The sequence below is a fragment of the Bactrocera tryoni genome, chromosome 3 (genome assembly GCF_016617805.1).
Source record: "Bactrocera tryoni isolate S06 chromosome 3, CSIRO_BtryS06_freeze2, whole genome shotgun sequence".
NCBI lineage: Eukaryota > Metazoa > Arthropoda > Insecta > Diptera > Tephritidae > Bactrocera > Bactrocera tryoni.
The window spans coordinates 16,815,909-16,834,115 of NC_052501.1; the positions used below are offsets into that span (position 1 = coordinate 16,815,909).

At 33.2% G+C, this 18,207-nt stretch overlaps 2 protein-coding genes across 6 annotated transcripts; one reads left to right on the forward strand and one right to left on the reverse strand.

The window, feature by feature from the left end:
- The first annotated feature begins 56 nt into the window (after positions 1–56).
- On the forward strand, positions 57–16,711 carry LOC120770158 (ATP-citrate synthase). Of its 5 annotated transcripts, XM_040097356.1 has the most exons (10): positions 57–180; positions 1,497–1,575; positions 7,806–8,023; positions 10,492–10,677; positions 10,738–11,190; positions 11,255–11,843; positions 13,389–13,581; positions 13,647–14,880; positions 14,958–15,298; positions 15,456–16,711. In XM_040097356.1, exons 3-10 carry the CDS (start codon positions 7,862–7,864, stop codon positions 15,622–15,624), a joined length of 3,327 nt encoding a protein of 1,108 aa, XP_039953290.1. In that variant the 5' UTR covers positions 57–180; positions 1,497–1,575; positions 7,806–7,861; the 3' UTR covers positions 15,625–16,711. The 5 variants fall into 5 exon arrangements, with proteins under 5 accessions (XP_039953290.1, XP_039953289.1, XP_039953288.1 ...); XM_040097355.1 differs by lacking the exon at positions 1,497–1,575; XM_040097354.1 differs by lacking the exons at positions 57–180; positions 1,497–1,575 and adding an exon at positions 6,805–6,964.
- Positions 16,712–17,244: 533 nt separating this feature from the next.
- Positions 17,245–18,194, reverse strand: LOC120771114 (transmembrane protein 208). Its single transcript, XM_040098963.1, has 4 exons — positions 18,047–18,194; positions 17,813–17,968; positions 17,604–17,740; positions 17,245–17,537 (listed from the first exon to the last, which is right to left on the reverse strand). Exons 1-4 carry the CDS (start codon positions 18,050–18,052, stop codon positions 17,312–17,314), a joined length of 525 nt encoding a protein of 174 aa, XP_039954897.1. The 5' UTR covers positions 18,053–18,194; the 3' UTR covers positions 17,245–17,311.
- Between the last annotated feature and the right edge of the window lie 13 nt (positions 18,195–18,207).

Sequence of the window (18,207 nt, forward strand, 5' to 3'; positions counted from 1 at the left end):
TATGGGACAGGCTGGCAAACGAATAAAATCATTTTAATTCGATATTCGTATTCGCTTGCGTTCATTTAACGCAGACGTGTTTTCAATAAAATCTGTATTATTTCAGTGGATTACATTTATAAAATAAAATAATAGAAATCAATTTGCACTGGATATTACTTCTTTACTGAAATTCAAGCAGTAAGTGCATATTTTTTTAAAGAAAGTAAATACCTAATAATGGTGGATTGAAATAATTGCATAAAGTTAGATGAAATAGTTTGCCGGGGGACAATTTGTATGACGTAGATATAAGGTATTTGGTTGATGATTGCAAAGGGGAGGAGGATTTATAAAATTGCCGTTTAGCAAAGGTGTCTCTCGTGAGTGCGATAAATTTTGCTTAATATTGTTGGTATGGCGAGTGCTTTCGAAGTGAAAAGTCAAAGTAATATCATCATGAAATTAGGCAATGTTAAAATGGTCAGCAACAAAAAACAAAGTTCAGTTAACTAATGCCTAATTCATTAAAGTTGGTTGAACGGGTGCACCAAATGATATAAATACATTGCGTCGAATAATACAGTGGAATTAACAATATACATATAGGAAATTTCAAAAAATATACAATTGATTTACTAGATTTACGTTATCGTTATGATTACAATGACTCCGAAATTTATAAAAATATAAATGTTTATGGTGACACCCTTCCAACGGGAATTTAAGATCACTTTCGATTTCAACCGAACCGCTCATTAATATTTTGATATGTAACGATTACGACATAGTTGCGTTACATTACGCTTTAACCAAAACTCGCTTTGCAGCTGCTTTTGTTATTGATTTTACCCACTTTCTCTTCTCCAGTGCAGTGCCACAAACCGTTATTGGCTCCAAAGCAAATTAAGAGAAATTTTTTTATACTTCGACAATGTTTTGCATTTATTACTTCATAAACAGGTACTATACCAATATACATATGTAAACTAGTATACAAACTTTTGTGCATGTGTTGTACTGGCATACATACATATACCTATATAAACATTTATTAATGTTACGTGTGACCTCAACTATTGTTAATCCTTGGCCTGCAATCTGAATGCATAGATAAAGACAATAAAGTCAATATTGCTGTACAGCTCACAGGGTTTGGTATTCGAAAAACTCGAAATAATTTAAATATATATATTCCTTATAATTTATCAAGCTCACTACGGCGTATAAATTATGTTTTGCGCGAACGTGGGATTTTTTTTTAAAAGATCACTAATGAAGTGAATCTATTGAGTTTATTTAACATCCTAAACTGAAATGTTCTTAGGTTTAGATAGAAAGTTTCATTTTACATTCTAAGAAATGCACAGCTTAGGTGTTAGATTTTGTGCTGTCTAATTCCACTTAAAGCGTGCCATAAGTTATAATTGATGATCGATACCTAATTGGCGATGTGTAAATGACATATTTGACACATTCGTTTAAGAAAGAATTTATATGATTATTGTTTATTTTAGATATAAGTGCCGTTAGCTATTGGTGGCGTTAACTCCCCCACATCTAAATCGAATCGTCCCGTCTTCGAATATATATTCTGTAAGTTGTTAATTTGAGTCGATAGTTAAAATTTTCTCTTTTTTTTCTTATTTCTTTTATAATAAAATAACCTAATAATCATAATTATCAATAATAAAGTATCAAATGTCCACCAAATAGTATTTCTTTTTATTTCTTGTTTTATTGGTGTTAACATGTTAAAGTTTTCCAATCTTAAATCAATATTTGTTGTTTCAATATTATCTTTTACAAAATGGCTTAAATTTTCCTTCTTTTAAATATTTAAAAATTTTCCCAGGGGGATTTTCATATTTTATATTATCAATTATCAAATATATTCCGTTTATTGTATGATTATGCTTTCCGGAAATTATTATACCTCCGTCTTTTACAATATTTATTACTTTTTTTGCTTCATTTATCTTAGTACAATTAGTATGTTTATTATTTAACATGCCAATCTTAAATCAATATTTATTGCCAATCTTAAATCAATATTTGTTGTTTTAATATATTCTTTTACAAAAATTTCTTAGATTAGATTAGATTTATTGATGAGGAATGCACCGCGACCTTAGGTCTATTGGGCCCTCTCCTAAATCACATGGACTCACTTAGCCCCAGCACATTGACGAAGTCCAATATTCTACCGGGTGCTAGTGAGTCGATGCAATCCCTGTCCGGAAACATGGATCCGAGGGCCTTAATCCTGCGTCTACAAACTGCTGTGCAGTCGATCAGCAGGTGTTCCGGTGTCTCAGGCTCCATGTCGCAGAACCGGCAGTTAGTGCAAGAAGATAGGCCCATATTATACAAATGCCTATTTAGCTTGCAGTGGCCAGTATAAAATGCGACCAGCAGCCTCAGTTTATTGCTGGGGAGGTTGATTACAATTTTGAACCTGCTCATGTTATACCCTCCCATTAGCAACTTGGCATGCCGCATGCCGTGAGTTCGTTGCCAATGCTCTTTTCTGCCCACTCCCTCTTCTTTGCGGAGTTGCTCCTTTATGGTATGGGGACCCACCCCTGTAAAGGGTTCAGGACCAATATTTTGGTGGAGGCTGCGGAGCGGGCGAGCTCATCTGCCAGTTCGTTACCAGCTATTCCTTTGTGACCTGGCACCCAAATTAGGTGCACCTGGTTTCTTTCCGCAAATATCTTAGTACAATTAGTATGTTTATTATTTAACATGTCAATCTGAAATCAATATTTGTAGTTTTAAGGGGGTATTCTGGTCTAGAAGCATGAATTTCAGGTAATTTTTGTCTTACACGTCGTAAAAAATAGGCAATTAATATTTTTACCATCCATTTTTTTATTAGTTATTTGTTAATTTTAGAAGAATACAGAAAAAAATTAAAAACTAAAAAAAGTAAAAAATTTCAAAAATTATGAGCTGACGAAGTGGGAGGTCTCTAAAAATTTCCACGTGACCCTCCTCCTCCTGATTTCAACCCTCCTAGTTATCTGAATGGCGACTTCCAACCATAGACAAGCCTATAAAGACGACTCTATAAAAATTTCAAGTAAATCGGTCCAGTAGAACCTGAGAAATCGTGGGTATCGTTCCGAAAAAGACAGTTTTGAGAAAAACGCGTTTAAAGTTTCGCGTAAAGTCTTTTGTTCGATTAGTTCCGGCCGAATCAGTTTGGATGCCGGGTCAGAAAAATACCTATGTATATCTCCGAAAATAATTTGAATTTTGAAAAATCCTCTTGTACACATATTCTTGAATAGTTAAACTTTGAAAATATAAAAAAAAATTCTAGACCAGAATACCCCCTTAATATATTATTTTACAAAAATGGCTTATATTTACCTTCTTCTAATATTTAAAAAAATGTCCAGTGGGATTTTCATATTTTATATCTTCAATTATTACATTATCTTCAAAAGTTAGCAAATATACTCCGTCTGTTGTATGATTATTCACAATATGTTTTCCGGAAATTATTATAGTACCGTCTTTTAATGGATTTTTTTTCTTCTAAACTATTTGTTGCTTGAAATGATTTAAAGACTTTTTTGTTTCGTGAATTTGGTATTCATCGCTGCTTTCTGAGAATGTTGGGTTTCTATAATAGAATTGTCTGAGTGACTTACTTCGCCTGAATCTGTTAAATTATTTAAAAATTGCCTTGACAATGCGTCAGCAACCACATTCGTTGCTCCGGGTTTATAAATTATTTTTGGTGAAAATTCTTCAATGAAAGCTCTCCATCTTTCAATTTTTACGTTTGGATTTTTTTCAGACATTGCGAATGCCAATGGCTGATGATCTGCATGGATTTCCAAATCCTTTACTTCATAAAGATAATTTAATGTTTTTAATGCCCATACTATGGCGAATAATTCCTTTTCGTTAGGGTATGTCACGTTGTGGCTAAAAATTATCCAAATCCAACAAAAACTGTTCAAGCCAATGAGTACCGAATACTTCGACCCCAGTACGTACAATTGACTTTTTACCGAAAATATTGGTTAATATAAATCTGGCAATATTTGAAATTCAGAGAATACTTTCCTAGTGATAATATGTTTGTGCACTACCCTAGCCCCTATATAACTAATAAGATTTTCGAACTTCCGGGTGACCTAATATCGCATATGTCGGTCAATAAGTGAGTTACCTTAATAAAATTAAGAAAGCATGTTTTTCTTATAGCGGTGCATATTTATGCTTAGAATGTATAAAACCGGGTTTTCACCCGCCCTACATCCCATATAACTACAAAAGGCCTGAAGATATTTACCTGGCTTCACTCTGCAAGTTTTATACTCTTGCAACTTGCAAAGAGTGAAGCCAGGTAAATATCTTCAGGCCTTTTGTAGTTGTAGTTAATGTTCCCTTACACCCGAACTTAGCACTTCCTTACTTGTTTTATTTATCATTGTTTTACTATCAGTAAAATATACTATAATTTTATATTAATGGACGGTGTTTGTTGTTTTAAGCCAGAGTTCTTTCAAAAGATCTGAACCTTTTTTTATACAAGTAAAAACCTTATTGAATTTATAATATCTTCTGCCAAGAATATTGTTACAATACTTCTATAGAAATTAAATGAAAAAAATATAAAAAATGACACAATAAATAAAATTTAAAACTAAATAAAATTAAAAAATAAGGAAATATATTCATAGTACTTTTAATTATAATGTTTCACTTACGATTGAAAGTGAATCAACAATTTTTCTGCAATAAGATGTGAAAATTAAATATTCAAGTAGTTGATTAGAAACTGCAGGTACTAATATTTTCTAAATGTATGTATGTATATAGCATCAGGTAATATGTTATTAAATATAAATCTGCAAATAAAAAGTGTATATAGTTATTTTTATTTTCCAACTTAAGGGAAAATCTGAAATAAATTCGTTTCGCATTTAAAATCTGTCTTAATTCTCTCAGTAGTTTATTAGTATAATTGGGTCTCATTATCTATACATTAAAATTGACAACACTCTTACTGCAATTTTGTTTCGGAAATAGTTTGGTGTTAAGTTTATAGCTTGTATTTCGTATTTCATACATATCTCCTCTATTCACCCTTTACAAATTGTTGTTGTATTTGAAATATTTCAACTTTTCTTAATAGCCGAGAGTAAATCAATTTTAAGAATATATTTTGAATGTGTATTTAAAAAATAAGCAATGTTTGCAATCTTCTATAAGCATTTTTATGGAAATTTAAATACGCACACATGTATACAAACAATAAGGTGTTGATAACGTAGCGCAATGCGAACCTGGAACATTTGAAGGTTGTACAAAGAATGAGTAGTTGAACATATTTTTATACCCTAAATGGGGTATATTAAGTTTAACACACAAAATTTGTAACACCAAGAAGGAAACGGTGGAGACACTGATGAGTCAAATTCGCAAACCAATACTTCAGTTTTTGAGAAGAGTTTTTATCTTAAAGAAGCTGTTTATATGTTTACAACGATCATAATCAAGTTCTTGTGCGGAAACTTTTTAATTTCACGAGATATCTTCACGAAGCCAACGCTAGAATCACCGAACAAATATTTCAGATCGGAGCACTATAGCTTGTATACAAACTTTTTTGTATTTGAAGGGTATTATAGCTTTGGTGCAACCGGACCTAACATTTTTCCTTGTTATACATTCTATTCCTACTGCTCTACTTATATACTTGTATATTATACATATTTATGTACATAAATTTTGTGCAAATATGCATAGGGAAATAAAAATAGACTTAGATTCTGAGATTGTTCAACCAGGTGTCAAGCCCCTTAACATTGTATAGTGCATGTTAACCTTCTTCAGCTTTCACAAGTGTCTTGCGAATACATTTTGTATCAAACAAAGCATTATGATGACCTTCAAATATTATCTACAGTAGTAGTAGTAGTAGTAGAGTAAAAAAGAAAATGTATTGTCAAGAAAATAAAATGTAAAACCAATTTTAATTCTTTCGGAATCAGCTTAACACCCTTAAAACTTTTAGAATAATGGGTCTTTATAGAAAAATTTCTATAAAAGTAATAAATTTCGTAAATTTCTAAGAAAATTCTTGACAGATAAACTGGAAGTACTTTGATTGTCATATCAGATTGCTGCCGGTATAGAGCCGGTTGGGAAGTTCATGAGGGCAAATCGATCACACTTTTGCTTAGCGCTTGCTCATAAACTAAAAAACATTTAAGTTTGGCACCACGCCATCACTTGTGACTTGAACATAACTTCATACTCATATACGCCGGCTCAGATATTTCGCTATTTAAGAGCGCGCCAGCATCTTTGACAAAAAATATCACGCCATATGCATGTACACGTTTTGAGAATTCATATTGCTAATAACATGCGAGAGTCTATGTATATACATACATACATATGTATATTTGTGAATAATTTAAAACACAATTTTATAAGCTGAGCCAATTAACAATAAAATGACAAGCGTCTATGGCATTATTATGTGTACATATGTATATAAATGTGTAATAAACTGTCGATATATATTGCTATTCGATGCGATCTAATCAAATTGGAATTAAATCTGTGAACGTATATATTCACATACATACATACTTATATACAGTTTATATGCTTACAAACAAACACGTATGTATGTATGTAGACTAGTATCAATGCACAATGCGATCAGAATGATCAGCGGCGATCATTACGACGGCGTGCGGACAGCTATTTCGTGGACATTCGCTCTCAAAACCGTAGTAACAGCAGCAACAGTTGTCTTCATTGTACCTGTTACTTTCAGTTGATTTTAGTTCTCGCCTGACGCGCTCGTGAAACGGTTGATTGCTGGCTTTAGCAAAATATACACATATTTGTGATTCTATTGTGCCATAGTGAGCTAGTTGTCATTGCTATAAAACGGCACCGGCTTCGTTCTTCAATATTAATATAAAAACACTAAATTATAAGCAAAGTATGTGGCGCGATGTTAATGGCGCTTTTGTTCTTGACCATTTAATATTTTAAATAAATTGGTATATTTTTTCAATGATCGCAGTACACGTGAATGTGTAGTAGACGCAAGGATATTTTTAAATATACATATTTATTTAATTAAATAACTACGAGTTTTTCATATAATTTCTATTTAAAAATTATTACTATTTTTGAAACAAAAGTTATTTAAAAAGACTTTAAATTTTATAACAGTAATTTTTAATAAATAATAATCTTCTTAAAATAGCTGTATTTTCAGTATAGTAGTATATAGTAGTTAATATTATTAATTATAATTAAAAAAAAACAATAATTTTCCAAAAGAAAATGTAATTTTTTGTCCGTAATAATCTTCAAAAGCACATTCCTATTTTTTATTTTTATTAATAATAATTTGTTAAAAGCAATAATTTTCTAAAAGAAAAGGTAATTTTTGTCTGTAATAATCTTTAAAAGCACATTAACTTTAACTTTAACTTTTTATAAATAACTAACTTTTTATAAATAAAAATATTTCAAAAGAAAACAGTATTTTTTTTAATAATTATGTTCTAAAACCAAAAATTTGTGTATTCCAAAATAATAAGAAATATACATTATAAATTAAGAAATTTAAAGAAGTTGTTCATATGTGTTTCAAAGTAAACATAACACATGCATGTATTATAATCGAACTGAAACACTGACCTATCTCATTCCGTTTATAAAAATTGCCGTAAATGCGATTATCTACAAAATGTCGCTGCTTCCACACCAACATATGTCTATAAATAACAAATAATACCTTTAATTTCAAATATTTTTTTTTCATATTCTAGCCAACGAAAGTATTGTATATTAAAAAGAAAACTTTCCTGATAACAAAGTCACAAGCATGTCAGCCAAAGCCATTTCCGAAGCCACTGGCAAAGATATATTGAATCGTTTTTTGAACGTGAATGGAGCATCTGGAGCAGCACAATGTCGTTTCGCAACAGTCAACACAGAAACGGATTGGTCACAGTTGACCGTAAAAAATCCTTGGCTTTTGGATACTGTAAGTACTCCATTAAATTAGTATTGATCTACTATTTATTGCTAAATTAATAACACTGCTTATTTTTCATAGCACTTTCATCGAACTACATACATATACATAAAAAAATGGGCGAAAATCTGATAAACATATTCATTAAACGTCACATATACATTTTTTTTATTATACACATATTCGTTTTTGAACTTGAACTCTACCGGCTAAAATGTTAATGTGTCATCTATTCGCAATAGGCATTAACCAATTCTAACTTAAAATACTCATAGAGAACTGTTTCTATATACATATATATGTGAGAACATGTTCATCGCATCACATGGTTGCGTGGAAAAAATATTGTGCTACCGTTATACTGATAAGATAATTGATAGTAAGAGAGAATTAGATTTTTATTGAAACTTGTTACTGCACTGATTAAGAGGTTTTTAATTGGCTGATCTGTTGATAATGACTACTACGTGTACAAACAGCAGTACTGTACTACGATTTTTTGTTTTTTATTAATGGTCCTTTCATTATCTGCTATCAATATAACTGTTAATATTTTTGGAGGTGACATACATATGTTCGTACTGTTGATAGCAGCACGATTGACACACTTGATTGTTGAGCATTTATGTACGACGCGAAAACAATTATATTATTATAAGCAAACTGTTATCGTATGTGCACCTCTTAGTCATAGATTTGAAATTTTAAATAATTTTTAGAAATCGCGCGATGATTTTGCACTTAATCAACGCTATTAAAACTCAATGCGTTAGGACTTTATTCAACATTTCCGTTAATTAAAATAAATAATAAATTTTAAGTGGCCTATTTTCGTTTTCCTACTTTTTTCATAATATATTTTTTGATATATAAGTACTGACGATAAGGCGGCAAGTTAACGCTTTGGGGCGATTCGATGACAGCGCTCCCACTAATTACTCAATATAGTTTGTGTGTTATTGGTGTACACAAATTAATAGAATAAACTGTTAAATGTACATATTTGCTTGTGGTATTTACATATGTATATAGTATATATGCATACGTCACTCATCATGCAATGTAAAGGTTTTCGTTTTTGTTTATATTTACTTTAACGTGCGCGTAATGACTTCAAAGTTCTCTTTCTCTGTATTAATTTAATATTTTCACGTTTTTATGCTGAACAATAACTGCATAGGGATAAGGTTGCTAGCGTTAGTACATACATACATATGTCACATATGTATATGAATTATACATTTTTATTATTTTTTATTTTAGTTTGTGTGCGTCGAGGTGGCCTGATGTTGTTTACTTGTGACGTCAGGTGAATAGCACAACAAGTAAAGAATCGATTGTATTCACAATTGAGTGCGCGAAACCGGCTTCCCGCTAAATGATGAAAAGTATTTACAGTTATCCTGAAGGGATTTATTGTTATTTTTTTGGTTTAGTTTTGGGAATTAGTTTGTCAAATCCCCATTATTATTATATTTTGTTTAAAAACAAAAATTATTTTAATCGGTGACTTCAAAATTATTAAAAATCTATCCAAAACGGTGGTGACTGTTATGTTGTTGTTGTTGTAGCGGAATATCCAATCTCATCCCGTTTGGGGGAAAAGGGTATCATTAACTGTCATCGAAGTTACCTAACTTCAAGTGCATCCGAGCTATTTCGATGGGGTCGTACAAAAGGAAGAGGCGTGTAAGGTTTAGCTTGGTCTAATGGGGTATGCAAAAATTTGGTTAGGGTCCCTCAAGGACTCAATGCTTGTAGGACATAAGCTTTGTATGTAAAGCTCCATTCTGGACAAGTAGAAGGTTGTTTTGCAGACTCCTTATTCCTTGGAAATGTAGCCTTTTGGTCAATTTTATTTATTGTTTTTTTTTTACACACGTATGTAAATAAAATGCCGTCCTTCATTTTTAAGAAAATTCCAAACCACTTCTGCAATACACTTTTTTTATTATAAAATATATATTATTTTTTATAAAAAATAGCTTCTATAAGTTCACAGCAATTTGAACTGCTTATAAAATCAAATATGATATTTTGGATGGAATATTTTTTCACTTCCTTATGAATATGAATATGCGGCTTGTCACATTTGCATTTCAGCAAGTAATTCCTCCATCTGTGCTTCTCATTTTAAATGTTTAAACAAGTTCAAAGGCCATTCGAGTAAATATTTGAATTGCTTTACAGTAAGTAACCTTTGTTTCCCATTGGACATAAGCTTTTACATACTATACAACACGACACTTTTGTACATACATGCTTACATATGAATTCAATACTTCACATTCACAAACGACAATACTTTCATTCACTTTCTCTTATGTACATATGTATTTCTCTACTATGTTGCCTTCCGTTATTGGAAGGGCACGTGTAGTATGCTCATGCTAACTTGTAGTACACATTTGCATATATATGTATACTACATATACCATATATGTATGTTAAACTTACATATATAATTTTTATTGCAGCCACTAGTTGTGAAACCGGATCAATTGATAAAGCGCCGTGGCAAATTGGGTTTAATCGGTGTTAAGAAAAATTACGAGCAAGTCAAAGAATGGATTGGTGAACGTATTAATAAGGATCAAAAAATTGGTAATGCTGTGGGCAAACTACGTAACTTCATAATTGAACCTTTTCTGCCGCACGATGAGGTAAGAAAAATCACAAAGTTAAAATGATAAAATATTAAATTTTAAATTTCTTTACTACAGTCCGAAGAGATGTATGTCTGCATTTATTCGCACCGCAGCGCTGACACTATTCTCTTCTACCATCAAGGTGGTGTTGATATCGGTGATGTTGACGCGAAAGCCCTGAAACTGGATGTGTTGGTTAACAAAGAAACGTCCGTTGAGGAAATCACCACAAAATTGTTGGTTCACGTCGCTGACGTGGCCACAAAGAAGCGTATCGCTACTTTTATATACGCACTGTACAGAGCTTATGTTGATCTTTACTTTACCTATTTGGAAATCAATCCTTTGGTCGTGACTAAAACCAGTATGTACATTTTGGATTTGGCCGCCAAATTAGACTCAACGGCCGATTTCATATGCCGCCCAAAATGGGGTGATGTTGAGTATCCACCACCATTCGGACGTGATGCTTATCCCGAAGAGGCATATATATCCGATTTGGATGCCAAGAGTGGCGCTTCATTGAAGGCAAGCATTTTTGTATATCATATAAATAAGATTATTGTGTTTACATGAATTCTTATTTGAACAGCTGACAATATTGAATCGTAATGGTCGTATTTGGACTATGGTAGCAGGTGGTGGCGCCAGTGTTATTTACTCAGATACAATTTGTGATTTGGGCGGCGCTTCTGAGTTGGCCAACTATGGTGAATACAGTGGTGCACCTTCTGAGCAACAAACATATGAATATGCCAAGACAATCTTGACACTTATGACATCATCACCCAAACATCCCGAAGGCAAAGTGCTGATCACTGGTGGTGGTATTGCCAATTTTACAAATGTTGCTGCAACCTTCCGTGGTATAATAACGGCCCTGCGAGAATTCCAACCTAAGCTGGTCGAACACAATGTGTCGATTTTCGTGCGTCGTGCCGGCCCCAATTATCAAGAAGGCTTGCGCAAGATGCGCGAATTCGGCTCCACACTTGGCATTCCATTGCATGTGTTTGGTCCAGAAACACATATGACGGCGATTTGTGGTATGGCGTTGGGTAAACGACCCATTCCACAAACTACCGCAGCGGAATTCTCCACGGCCAATTTTCTACTACCCGGCGGTCAGCAAGCACAAGCGGAGTTGAAGACGTCAGAGACTGCAGTGAGCAATAATGGCGGTAAGTTAACTTTTCATTTTTAAACATCTTCAATGAACAAAAATCTTTCAAAATGCATTACTCGAGGGTGAATAAGTGCGTTTGGAAGATTTTGCATGGTTCAAAAAATGACATTGATGTTTTCTGTTTACTTTGTTTCATAAAAATATTATTTTTGGCATGATCTAATCATTTAAATTATACCAGTTAATTTTTTTGTTGCATTAAAAACACCGACCATGATATTTTTCATTAAAATGGATTTATACCATTGAGACATTTTATTTATTATTAAATTTGTTAACACTCAAAATAAATAAAAATAAATAACCGGTGGACTGAGAAATTCGTTAGTTAACATAGGAAAGAAAAATGTTTTGATATATTTGATTTTATTATTCAATATACTGCATAGTATACATATATATACAAGGCAGTATAGTTACCTTCGAGGGCGATACAACCATTCGAATTTGTTTTAATTAATGTTTTATTAACACACGAATTTCCTTTTTATTCGGTTTTTTGTAAATTAAACGCGTATCCTTTGATGGTTAGGGCTGACCAAAAAGCATATGAATTTAATACTAGTAGTGTCAACTATGTATCAACATACGAGCTTTTCAGCCGACCTGTTACTTTATCTAAAAACACATATGTTTATGTGTAATTCACTGTAAAGCGGACGAAAGTTGAATATTATTATTTAGTTTTATTAAAAATATTATTTAGTCAGTAGAAAAGTTTTTTTTAATTTCATTTCAACTATTTTTTTTTAATTTGGTTCCAAAAATTTTTTCTTTTAGTTTTATTTTAACAAAATTGTTTTTTTTTATTAAAAAAAATATTTTGTTTATTGTTATTTTGTTTTATTTTGTTTTTTTATTTAATCATTTTATTTTTAGTTTTGTTTCAACAAATTTTATTTAGTATTATATCAAAAAAATTTTTATATTTTTTCCAACAATTTTTAACCATATACAATTTATCCTTTATCTAACTGTAAGAAGTAAACCTACCAACTAATATATTTTCTATATTTTTGTATGTATCCTCTACGTCCGTCCTCATGTTTGTATGTAATTGGTTATCCTGCTCAACATCACCACCACCACAATTTCCGAATCCACCACCACCATTAATGCCAAAAAATATACCTTGATTGAAAAACATTATATGTTATTTGGGCCAAAAATATATTTCACGTATTTTGAATATTATATTGACGTCAACAATTAAACAACATATGATTATATCTATTGTTGTTGTTTCTTTATATGAAATGTCACGAAATTTATTTAAACGTGGCTGGAAACATAAACGTAAATGACATAACCGTTATATGGTATTATGTAACGTATCCAATGCTATGTGTTTGTGCTCGTGTATGTTTGCCTGTTCTTGTGCATCTATCCCGTTCGCCTCACGTTCATATCTAAAAAAAAAAACAACCCAAAAAACGTCCTGATACGTTCTATATCCTGCTCGAAATCAACTGCAATAAAATACATTCGTTGTTATCGAAATCAAAACCAAAATCGAAAATCATTTGGGAACACATTTAAGGTATAGGTTCATCACCACAATCGATTAAACTACCACCTATTTCGGCAGATGACTCTTTCGCAAATGATTCTGTGCCAAACAATGCTGTAAATGCGCATACGCGCAGATTTTTCAGCGACAAAACGAAAGCTATCGTCTGGGGTATGCAGCAACGCGCTGTGCAATCGATGCTCGATTTCGACTTCATTTGCAGGTGAGTAAAAGTAAAGAACAACTAATGAATTGTCAACACTAATTTCCTTTTACGTACACTTCTAGACGTGATGAACCGTCCGTTGTCGCTATGGTATATCCCTTTACAGGTGATCATAAGCAAAAGTACTACTGGGGCCACAAAGAGATTCTTATTCCAGTTTATAAGAAAATGTCCGATGCTGTTAAGAATCACAAAGATGTTGACGTAATGGTGAATTTCGCCTCATTGCGTTCGGCTTATGACTCCACATTGGAGGTGTTGGAATTCCCACAAATACGTACCGTAGCCATCATTGCTGAGGGTATACCAGAAAATATGACACGTAAATTAATTGTGGCTGCCGACAAGAAAGGCGTTTCCATTATTGGACCCGCTACTGTGGGTGGTGTTAAGCCTGGTTGCTTCAAAATCGGCAACACCGGTGGTATGTTGGACAACATTTTGCACTCAAAACTCTACCGTCCCGGCAGTGTGGCGTATGTGTCTCGTTCCGGCGGTATGTCCAACGAATTGAACAATATTGTTTCGAAAGCCACCGATGGTGTGCTCGAAGGCATTGCAATTGGTGGCGATCGCTACCCGGGCTCCACATTTATGGATCACATCTTACGCTATCAGGCCGATCCAGAGGCTAAGCTGATCGTGTTGTTGGGTGAGGTGGGCGGCACCGAGGAGTATGAGGTGTGCGCTGCGCTCAAGGACGGACGCATAAACAAACCTCTGGTTGCATGGTGTATCGGCACTTGTGCTAGTATGTTCACTTCTGAGGTACAATTTGGTCATGCAGGTTCATGTGCAAACTCAGATCGCGAGACTGCATCCGCTAAAAACAAGGCATTGCGTGAGGCTGGTGCCTATGTGCCCGACTCTTTCGACTCGTTGGGTGATCTGATTCAGCAAGTATACGCCGAATTGGTGAAATCGGGACGTATCGTTCCTAAAGAGGAAGTACCACCACCAACAGTGCCAATGGATTACTCGTGGGCACGTGAATTGGGATTAATTCGTAAGCCTGCCTCCTTTATGACATCCATCTGCGATGAACGTGGCCAAGAATTGTTATACGCCGGCATGCCCATTAGTGAAGTGCTCAATAAGGACGTGGGTATCGGAGGTGTTGTATCGCTATTGTGGTTCCAACGTTGTCTACCACCATACGTTTGTAAATTCTTCGAAATGTGCCTAATGGTGACTGCTGATCATGGACCCGCTGTTTCGGGTGCGCACAACACTATTGTTTGCGCACGTGCTGGCAAAGACTTGGTATCTTCAGTAGTCAGTGGCTTGTTAACAATTGTGAGTTTACGCCGTTAACCGGGAGAAATCCAAAGGAATTATTTATATTACTAACTGTTTGTTTCTGTATTTGGTAGGGTGATCGTTTCGGTGGAGCTCTTGATGGCTCTGCACGACAATTTTCTGAGGCTTATGACTCGAATTTACATCCCATAGAATTTGTCAATCAAATGCGTAAAGATGGAAAACTGATTATGGGTATTGGTCATCGTGTCAAATCCATAAACAATCCCGATGTGCGTGTTAAAATCATCAAAGAATTTGTTTTGGAGAATTTCCCATCAGCACCACTACTGCGATATGCGCTGGAAGTTGAGAAAATTACCACAAACAAGAAGCCAAACTTGATTTTGAATGTGGATGGTGTTATTGCCACCAGTTTTGTGGATATGTTGCGCAATTGTGGTTCGTTTACGAGGTGAGTTGATTAGTAAGTTAGCAAAATGTGTAGGAACTGGTTTAAGCAAGCTTCAAAAAATAGTTTTAATTAATTATGATGAGCATTTTTTGAACAATAAAATTTTATACTTAAATTATTATTTACATATTGATATTTTTTTCTTCTCTGTTTGCAGTGAGGAAGCGCAGGAATACATCAACATCGGTGCAATTAACTCTCTATTCGTGCTCGGTCGCAGTATCGGCTTCATCGGTCACTACATGGACCAGAAGCGTCTGAAGCAGGGTCTATATCGTCATCCTTGGGATGATATCTCTTACGTTATGCCCGAGCAATTCAATTAAATCACTTAGTCGTTTGAGATTTAGTTGAATGATCTATAACACATATTCAAAAGTAATCGCTTTATAATTGTGAACTTAAATTATAATTATCCCACATTAAAAGAAAGCTTAAGTACCTTAATATGTATAAAAGCATATTTCGTACATGTGTATGTACATACTTAAAAATATGTATATAGTTATATCAACAACACATGCGTGGTGGGAATATGCATTGCAATTATAATCTCATTTATAAACACACATACACACTCCACTAAGTTTAACTTAAAGTTGTTAAAATTTAATGAAGATTAGTAAAGGCAAAAAAAAATTTACAATCCATATTGAAACTGTTTTAGGTTTAGCATCTTTCAAGTGCATTTTTTCTACGTTTTCTTCATTAATTTGTGACTAGATTAAAAATACTTTCCACACCTGGTTATAACCCTTTTTTATAATTAATATACTTATAATTAGGTTCATATATGAAGAAGTATCGGTATAACACCATAGATGTGTGACATGTAAATTTGTTTGGAACTTTTGGTATCATTGTTTCAGATTATAAAATAATTTTATAAACAAGAAATGAAATTGTGTAAACCACAAAATAATAAATAAATAAATAATTTGTTTAGGTTAAATAAAAGCAATGAAATGACTTATTGTAAATTAATTAAATATGCTTATTGAATTATTATATCCAAAGTGGTATTTATTGAACCAACTGTTGTATATCATAAAATACATATGTTATACGAACTATTGAATGTATGTATGTATTGAATGCACCATGCACTTGTTAAAGTTATGTATTTTTGTATTCTCATTAAATGTTATGAGATGAAATTTATCCAGATTGGCGACAGCTGCAATACGAAGGTCAAATAATTAGTCAAAAGAGGAACGTATAACGTTATTTCGATGTGGTATTGCAGCAACGCTCGCGGGTGTAAACAAAATTGGTTCCTTTGCACTGAATTTATGCACGTGGTTTTTTAATAAAAGAAAATATTGCTATTCAAAATGAATGGAAGCTAATATATAAAAATTCATTTAGAAATAAATATGGAGATTTGGGCGTAAATATACGTAATTAATAATATCGATCGTATTTATAACAAATTGTTCTCGTTTTACTTCTATTGATATCCTCTTTGTTTAATGGTAAAATAAGTAAGTAAGATCCGCTCCAGGTTCGTCAACACAACAGCAATCACTATTTGAATTACCTTTTAGGTTGCATAAACTTTTTACATTTGTATCGCAACTATTCAATATAATTCACCTTAATATAAACAGATGTGCTCTTTAAATCGTTGATAGTTGACTATAACCACGAAGTATATAAACACCATATAGTTTTATATTTTATGTTTCTTTATTATTTCTTAATTGTATACAAAATGTATATGCATATGTCTTACAAATACCTACAATCGAAAAGTAACGAGCAAAAATTTAATTGGTAATGCCAAGAATACAAAACACAATTACTTTAACTCCATACGTAAATTAAACTACTAATTCCAGAACACAAAAAAATGACTTATTGTAAGTTGTAACAGCGTTTTATCCATCGTAAAAAACGGCTCACTTGGGGCACAACCGTTTGCGCAGCAATTGCATACATTATAATTTTGACTTTGAGAGCCTCTATGGGCATTGTGTAAATAAATGTCCATTTTAGTCGACTTTAGCGTCTTCATCTCATACGACGCATTTTACGTTCAAGTTTACGTTGTTTTTTCTCATCTAATTCGGGTTCTTGGTCAGCGGCATTACGCTGCGATAGCCAGGGCTGTATAACGCTGCCCCACAACATCCAAAGACCACGCAGCGGCGCCAAGAGTAAAAGGTACCAAAAGTAATTAGATAATAAGGACAAGAGAATTGTTCCAGATGTTAATATTATCAGATCTTTTACATTTCTGCGAATAAATTTATCACATTAGTTCACAAGTACTATAAAATTATTTTATTTGAAACACACTTACTCAGCTATACCGCCCTCCATATTCAAGTCATTTCCAGAATCAAGAATGCTACCATTTTCAGAGTATTTTGGTCTTGACATGAAAACCATGAATTGAACGGCACCCGCTAAGATTAGTACGGCTATGATGCCCATAAGCTTCAACAGAATTCAATGGAGAAAAAGTTAATTTATGACATACATATGTATGTAATGTGAGTACATGCATACCACTGTTACTTTACTGAGTCCAAAAAATACCAAGTTTAACAACACCATGGCTGCGGTACTACCAAGAGCCATGTTTCTGTAGAACTTCAGTGTGGCCTTATTTTCCTCCACAATCTGCTTTGCTCCTTTTGTGCCTTGTTTACCCTTTTGTTGTGGCTAAATAACCAGAATTTGGTTTCGAAAATTATGTATTAATATATTATATTGGTTAATTATATCTAACCTGGGACTTACCGCCATTGTTCTTTTAATTATATTCTGTAAACCTAAATTTTTAATTAAAATACTTTCTACTAAAAATTGGCTGAATAATAATTCTGCTTCTTTCTTATTGGTTAAGTACAAAATGTCATTCGTTCAACGCGTACGAGCGTTTGTGACGCGTCAACAAATAG

What these genes read in the sequence shown, in the direction of transcription:
- LOC120770158 (XM_040097356.1), top strand. Translation starts at nt 7,862, where the DNA reads ATGTCAGCCAAAGCCATTTCCGAAGCCACTGGCAAAGATATATTGAAT. An exon ending in AGAGTGGCGCTTCATTGAAG is followed by an intron (nt 11,191 to 11,254) that starts GCAAGCATTTTT and finishes TTATTTGAACAG; the next exon opens with CTGACAATATTGAATCGTAA. An exon ending in TCAGTGGCTTGTTAACAATT is followed by an intron (nt 14,881 to 14,957) that starts GTGAGTTTACGC and finishes TGTATTTGGTAG; the next exon opens with GGTGATCGTTTCGGTGGAGC.
- LOC120771114 (XM_040098963.1), bottom strand. An exon ending in GACTCAGTAAAGTAACAGTG is followed by an intron (nt 17,741 to 17,812) that starts GTATGCATGTAC and finishes ATTCTGTTGAAG; the next exon opens with CTTATGGGCATCATAGCCGT. An exon ending in ATGGAGGGCGGTATAGCTGA is followed by an intron (nt 17,538 to 17,603) that starts GTAAGTGTGTTT and finishes ATTTATTCGCAG; the next exon opens with AAATGTAAAAGATCTGATAA.